The sequence below is a fragment of the Centropristis striata genome, chromosome 2 (genome assembly GCF_030273125.1).
Source record: "Centropristis striata isolate RG_2023a ecotype Rhode Island chromosome 2, C.striata_1.0, whole genome shotgun sequence".
Classification (NCBI taxonomy): domain Eukaryota; kingdom Metazoa; phylum Chordata; class Actinopteri; order Perciformes; family Serranidae; genus Centropristis; species Centropristis striata.
Genome location: NC_081518.1, coordinates 21165375 through 21173345, shown reverse-complemented (window position 1 = coordinate 21173345; position 7971 = coordinate 21165375). Strand labels below are relative to the sequence as shown.

The following is a 7971-nucleotide window of genomic DNA, read 5'->3' as shown; positions in this document are numbered from 1 at the left end:
GCTTACGTGAATCTTGCTGATTTTTGCTCAACTTGTGGTTTAACTGTTTTTTAAATAAATATTATCTACTGTCAAAATATGTAAAAAAAAAAAAAAAAAAAGTGGGAAAGGCTGGCTCTGAAAAGTGAAGCCAACAGTGAAGTGCCTTGAACCTGCATTCTTTCTTACGGCCAGCTGGGGGCGACTCCACTAGCTGCAAAAAGAAGTCTGATTGTATAGAAGTCTATGAGAAAATGAGCCCACTTCCGACTTCATTTGTGACCTAAGTAAACATTCTCATAATGAGTTCATGGTCTCAATCATTAGTTTGAAGTCTTCTTCAATGCAGTGTGATGTTTATTTAGTATGATGATCCCATTTGGAGTAAAATAGACGATAAAGCAGAGGAAGATTTAGGGCGGAGCTTTAATTTCAGCTGCATGTGAACACAGGTGTATTTAATAAAACTGGACAGGGGGACGTACAGCACATCAACATAATTCTTGGCCGTAATCATAATGCTTACGTGAATCTTGCTGATTTTTGCTCAACTTGGGGTTTAACTGTTTTTTAAATAAATATTATCTACTGTCAAAATATGTTAAAAAAAACTCATAATGAGTTCATGGTCTCAATCATTGGTTTGAAGTCTTCTTCAATGCAGCGTGATGTTTATTTAATAAATGATGGTCCCATTGAGAGTGAAATAGACCATAAAGCAGAGGAGGATTTAGGGCGGGGCTTCCTTGTGGTTGGCAAGTTGCTACCTTTTTTCAGTGTAGCCAGGAGTCAGGAGCAGTCAGGTCGCAGCTGAACATTTACAGCGTCCTAACTGAAATAAAATAAAATCAGAACAACCAAACCAACGATCCTAAACAACAGAGATATTGTTTACAAGACCTGTAACTTTCCAATACGCTACTAGTTTTCAGAATTTTTATTAAGAGACTTCTTCAACACAATACATGAGCTAACATGAGGTATATAAATGTATACTTCTTCAATATCTATATTATTATTATAATTATAATTATCCCCTTTTCCTGAAAAAGAGAGCCTTTCTCTCAGCAATTTTTAATTAATAATAAGGAATAATTGAATGTTAGAAAAATAAATTAAACACATTTCTTTAAAATAAGAAAACAATAAAAAGGCAATTTTCTTCCTAAAATCCTTTACTCTAATAATTATTTCTTTTAAAAATGCAGTAGAACCACTTCACAATGTTTAATGACCTGAAAACCTTTTTTGTTCATTTTCTAATTATAGATGTATTGCCTCATGCACAAGATTACTTTTCTACTTTATTCCACTTATTTTACTAAATATATCTCACGTACTTAAGCACTGGTGTTAGCAATACTCCTTATAGAGTTTATACATTTATTACTTGACTGTTTTTATCCTTATTTTGTCGTAATGTTCAAGCAGTCTCTGCCAAAACAAGTTAAGTTCTATCTTTTCTTATCTTAACCTTACTTATCTCGTTTTTATTATATCTTATCTTGAGGACTTCCTCTTTTACTTCAGGGTGTTTGAGACTTCCCAATGCATATTAAAAAGAGATTATCAGTAATAAAATGCGAGGCTTGTGGGAATTAAAATGTTTAAATTATATTGGACGACATAAGACTTGCACAGCAAAAGCAAAATACATCAAAAAGGAGAAAAGCTGCTGATAAATAATATCAGGTTTGTGAGTGTTATTGTGCACTTGATGATGCATTTAGGATATAACAATGTTGTAATAGTATAATAAAGCTATTTTTGTTGATTTTTTAGAATATCAAACATTGGAATTGAAATGTGGAAAAGAAATATTAAAATATCCTAGATAAATAAAACATAAATATACTACAACCAAAACAAATACAATATACTTTCAGGCTCTGTTAACAAAACATTGCAATGAGATAATCATTATGTATTATATTACTTAATTATTAAAATAACATACAAACAGCTGGAATGGCTGCTTCGGAAATATAGTTGTTGTTTTTTTGGTTATTCATACTGCCTGTCAAACATTTGCAGCATTACTTTAAACACAACACAAAAAAGTCGATATATTGAGTCCAGAAAAAAACTATTGTGTCCATTTTTATATATCGAACGATAAGTTGACATAGTAATTATTGTGACAGGCCCAGTAGTGTGGTTTTGGCTGTAAATACAGTCATGGAAAAAATTATTAGACCTGTTTTCTTCAGTGTCTTGTTAATTTAATGCCTGGTACAACTAAAGGTACATTTGTTTGGAGAAATATAATAATAATAACAAAAATATTTGATAAGAGTTTAATTTTAGAGCTGATATCTAGACATTTCCATGGTTTTTTGATAATGATTTTGGTTATTATTATTAGAAAACCATGGAAAATGTCTAGATATCGGCTTTAAAATTAAACCCTTATCAGCTATTTTTGTTGTTATCATTATACGTGTCCAAACAAATGTACACAAAACACTTCACAAAAAGTGTAACATATGACATTTATTGATCATTTCACTCAATAATGATGTAACAAAGGATGGCTATTGGCATAGTAATAACACTGTGTGTAAATTATGTAACTTATGAGATATAAATGACTTAGGCTTTTTTTTAACCTGCCTTTGTGACTTAAGCAAGATATGGTAACACTTTATTTTGAAGGTGTCTACATAAGAGTGACACAAGCCTGTCAGAAACATCACATGGCAAGTAGCATGTGAGCATTAATTACTTCAAAGTGTCATTAATGTTCATGACACATCCCATGTCATGTTTATGACACGCTCATGTCACTCTTATGTAGACACCTTTAAAATAAAGTGTTACCAATATTAGTTTCAACAATAAAAAACTGATAAACTAAACTGATAACTAAACAATCTCCTTCTAGCTCTTCTTTGCTGGGTTCTTATCTGATGCCTATGAATGTGGCAATTTGTCAAAGAAATGATGATCTTAAAGGGGTAAAATGACATGATCTGATCAACTGAGCATGTAGGCGATTTTACCATCGGTGGTCGGAGTCATGAGGAGATGATTTAGGCAAAAAAACAATTTTGACAAAAAATGACTGTGTCGACATAGTAATTATGGTGACAGGTCTAGCAGTAGTGTGGTTTCGGCTGTGAATTGGTGAAAATGACAGTTACAGGTGAAACTCTCTTTCTGTCTTTACATTGAAGGAGAGAAACACTCCCCCCTACTGCCACATTAAAGAAATATATCTGCTAATATATTTTCGGCTCGTATTGTGTTTGTTTGAATGCGCTTCAAACTAACTCTGAGAGCTGTTTATCTCCTCCCCGGGTGGTTTGGTGGGGCTCCTGGCTGTACCTCCGGCATGGAGCGGCTGTAGCGGCGACAGCTCACTGCGTGGCGGCTTCCGGTGTCCGTCCGTCTGCAGGAGGATGGCGTCCGGCTTCACCCGCAGCCCCTCCACCGCCGGTCCTCCGAGCCCCAAACACACCGAAGGTTGTCGACCTCAGACTGAAGACGGCTGTGGAAACCATCGATAAGCGGCTCTGGTGAGTGAGCGTGGTGTTTTTAAATGAGTGTAAATGGTGATTTTGTTGCAGATGAACGAGGCTCCGCTGGAGGAGGAGGTGATGTTCCCCCTCAGCTCCGAGAGGCCTCGTCTGATGTGGGCTCCGTCTGCAGCGGAGCCTCGTATCAAACGGTGGACCACTTATTGTGGCCTTTCAGAAAGCGGCAAGAGAAGCGACGGTAGTTTACAAGCTGCGTCGCTTCTTTTGCCTTTTCGCTTGTTGTAGCGTTGTTATTATTTGGTGCTAATAGCGCTGCAAACCCGCACATTGAGGTTTATTATAATAGAAATAGCGGCTGATAATCTCGGTTGTTTAGGAACGTTAGCTGGAGCTAGCGGTTAGCCGTTATCTGCGCTGCTAACAGGCTAGCTACATCCTGGAACAGAAACCATTAAATAACCGTCCAGTGAATAACATACATATCCAGCTAAATTATATACATATCATAATTATGTTCAAACCACATACATGCCGTTTACAATACATATTTATATATGATATGCCACTATTACCGATTCTCGTTTCAGGAAATAGACCGAGCCCAATTCTGGTTTAGCGTTATGCTGATCTGAACTGTTAGTTTTTACGGGGTTTCCGTTTAGGTAAAGTGCCTCTAGTATATACACATTAATCATGTTATCTGTCTAACAAATTATGATATCTACATAGTTGTTTTAAGATTTGTTTCCTGAATAACGGAATAACACGTTTTAGGCCTCAAAAGCTAGCATAGGTTGGTTTGTTTCAGTTTTATTCTCACCACAAACGAGTGTTGAAAAATCAGTCGCACCGTTGTTTTTTTGACACTAGATAAAGAACCATCCTCTGTTTAATTACAACCATGAAAGTGTCAAAAGTGAGTGTTTCTGTCTCATGCATTGCTATTTATAATGGGTCTGTCAGAAACGGGCAGCTCTGTACTTGCATATTAACAACCTGCACTGGCTTTATTCATTGCAATGATCATTTTGGATTTAATTTAGTAATTCATTGTTTATGTTTTGGTTTTCCCCCCATAGGTTTTCTCACCTATCTCAAAGGACGTGTGTGAACACAGATAGAGCACTCAGCTACCCTCAGTGTACTGGTTGCCATTTCTCAAACCACATCCCCTCTTCAGTTCAGCACTGAAACCCCCCTCATCTGCCGAGAGCTGAATCCGTACATGCGAAGTGGAAGGATGACGGAGGCGTGGCAGCAGCAGCAGCAACATGCAGTGGCTCCACCCTCTGTTGTGCACACGCTCCCCCAGGGAACTGACAACCCTCTGGGCTGCACTGTGTACGGAGTCGTCCTGCAGCCAGATGCTTCCCTGCAGCAGCCCCAGCACGGCCAGCAGCACACTGTTCAAACCCAGCAGCCCTCCTTGCAAGTAGGGGGCGAGAGAGGGCACAAGTGTGGAGCCTGTGGCCATGACATATCTCACCTGGCCAACCCACACGAGCACCAGTGCATGGTCAACCAAGACCGATCCTTCCAGTGCACCCAGTGTATGAAGATCTTCAGCCAGGCAACAGACCTGCTGGAGCATCAGTGCGTGCAGGTGGAGCAGAAGCCGTTTGTATGCGGCGTGTGCAAGATGGGCTTCTCTCTGCTCACCTCTTTGGCGCAGCATCACAACTCGCACGGCAACGGGAACAACCCGATGAAGTGCTCCATCTGCGAGAAAACGTACCGGCCCGGTTCTGGAAACGTCACCCCAACCGCGTCAGCTGCCAACCCCCAGCAGCCCTCCACTGGAGAGACGTCCAGTGGCGGTGCAGCCATCAGTGCCTCGTCTCCTCCTTCGTTTGAGGCCTCGGCACCAGACCGGCCATACAAGTGCTCAGTGTGCCATAAGTCCTTCCGGCATTTGTCAGAGCTGACCCGCCACGAGAGAGTACACACGGGTGAAAAGCCATACAAATGTGACACTTGTGATAAAAGCTTCAGCCAGTCTTCACATCTGGCACATCACCAGCGTACGCACAGCTCCGAGCGGCCGTACAAATGCGCCGTGTGCGAGAAGAGCTTTAAGCACCGCTCTCACCTTGTACGGCATATGTACGCTCATTCAGGCGAGCACCTTTTCAAGTGCAATTTGTGTGAGATGCACTTTAAGGAGTCGTCCGAGCTCCTGCACCATCAGTGCCAGCCAGAAGGGGAGAGACCTTTCCGATGTGGTTCATGTGGAAAGAGCTTCAAGCGCCCGTCTGACCTGCGGCAGCACGAACGCACCCACTCAGAGGAGCGACCTTTTCAGTGCGAGGAGTGCCAGATGAGCTTCAAACAGCAGTATGCTCTCGTACGCCACCGTCGCACTCACAAAAACCCAGCTGATCGCCCTTTCAAGTGTAACCTCTGTGATAAGGGGTTTCTCCAGCCATCCCACCTGCTTTACCACCAGCAGGTTCACGGTATGGAGAGTCTGTTTAAGTGTGCGTCCTGCCAGAAGTCTTTCAGCCAATCAGGAGAACTGCTGAGGCACAAATGTGGTGGTGAGGTGGAGAAGCCCTACAAGTGTGACGTGTGCGGCAAAGGTTACAAAAAGAATTCGACGCTGCAGCGCCACCAAAACTCTCACTGCACAGAGAAGCCGCTGAAATGCTCCCTGTGTGACAAGCGCTTCGTGTCGTCCTCCGAATTCGTTCAGCACCGTTGTGACCCGACCCGCGAGAAGCCGCTGAAATGTCCCGACTGTGAAAAGCGCTTCAGGTACTCGTCCGAGCTGCAGCGCCACCGCCGGGTTCACACTGGGGAGAAGCCTTTCAAGTGCGCCAACTGCGACAAGAGCTTCAAGCAACGTGAGCACCTGGCCAAGCATCAGAGCGTGCACTCGAGGGAGACGCAGTTCAAGTGTGTGTGGTGCGGCGAACGTTTTGTTGACCTCACAGCTCTGCAGGAGCACACAGTCCAGCACACTGCTGAGGGGGAGAGTTTCCCCGAAGCTCAATGCATCCCATGAACTGAACTGCTCTTCAGTCCTGGGCCGTGACATTCGCCCTCAAAAGCAACGTGTGCCAGCCTCCGCTCTCCCCTTTGTAGTTTCTAACACGCACCCATTAATTATGTTTAATGATTTTTAGTATCAAGACTCAATTCATCCTCATCCTTCATTGAATAAATGGCAAAACACCCTGAAATCAACAGAGGCGATTAGGATCCCTCGTCTTATTATGGAACACATGGAAAAAAACTTGAACAGAATGACAAAAAAAGGCGTAAAAATGTGAGAAGATCTTGATTTGTTTGGTGCTGAGTGTGGGACCTTATTCTGTGGTTGCATGTGATCGTCTGTTTTGTGACTGATCCTGTTGTTAAGAAAGAACTTCCAGACAGTTGTCAGATGTGTGTGTGCTCATGTGTAAGCTCCTCTGAAATCCATGTGCCTTTTTTTACCGATCACGTCATTTTGTGTTTTTTGCTAATTTTCATGTCCTGTTTAGCCGATAACCCCCCTCCCCCATCCGTATACAGCGGCTGGCTTGTGCAGCAGTATCTTTTCACATATTAGATCTTAGGTAGTTTCATCTGTTTGTGCATGAATATTTATCACACTTTAATATCACTGTTGTATTATAGGTTTGGTTTATTTAGGAAAACATCCTAAGAAGAAAAAAAGTGGATTTGTGAAAATGTATAGCCCGTGTCCTATGAAATCTGTGTTGTTGCATCCTTGTATTAAAACAGATGACATCTAGGTAACTAACCCATACCTATCATGTCATACGAACACTTGACATGTGCAATAGAACATGCACAATGTAATATTTATGACTACTGATTCATGGCATAGTCTACTCTGTTATATTATAGATTGTGTGTATACGCTTATGTAAACATTGAAAACTGTATAGTGCTTATGTTACCTGCTTTTGTATTCACTATGAATGAGCTTGCAGTATTTTGCAAGTACTTTTAGTTTCAGAATCACAAGGTTTAACCCGACAGGACTTCAAAGCGTTATATTGCTCACTTGCCACAAACTAGCTGCATTAGTTACTGTGCGATAGATCTAACAAAAGTAATATTTTTAACGTTTGCTTTGAAGAATTGGCCTTGTAACATCCTCACGGGATCCTAGCCTCGTCACGGTGCAGACCGGACGTTCAGCAGAATAATCCGAGTAGCCTCAAAGTTGCAATTTATGTGTTGGTTTATGCCGGCCATAAAGTAAAAAACAACATTTGTGTACTTTAGTTTACCGTGTGGATTTCTATATTCACAATCTTTGCAGTATATTTAAAAGAAGGTTTTTGGAGTTTAAAGTCGTGGGCAGAGGGACTTACAGCGGGTGGGGTGGGGTGGGACTTTGTGGTTGTGCCATGGTTTAAGTCCTGGTGAGTCTGCTTCAAATCCTCCTGTTGGAGGGGAATGAGTGTAATGAAGCGTTGGATTTACACATATGGATATCAATATAGACTCCTGTTCATACTGTATACAGACAATTAAAATAAACCACCCTTATGAATCA

General features: G+C 41.4%; 1 protein-coding gene and 1 long non-coding RNA gene across 2 annotated transcripts; one reads left to right on the top strand and one right to left on the bottom strand.

The window, feature by feature from the left end:
- Positions 1-387: 387 nt before the first annotated feature.
- LOC131991496 (uncharacterized) lies at positions 388-3316 on the bottom strand. Its single transcript, XR_009396147.1, has 2 exons — positions 3253-3316; positions 388-811 (listed from the first exon to the last, which is right to left on the bottom strand). It is a non-coding gene; the product is annotated as an uncharacterized LOC131991496 (long non-coding RNA).
- LOC131991488 (zinc finger protein 319) lies at positions 2819-7971 on the top strand. Its single transcript, XM_059356945.1, has 2 exons — positions 2819-3497; positions 4538-7971. The coding sequence occupies exon 2, from the start codon at positions 4684-4686 to the stop codon at positions 6460-6462; it is 1779 nt and encodes a 592-aa protein (XP_059212928.1). The 5' UTR covers positions 2819-3497; positions 4538-4683; the 3' UTR covers positions 6463-7971.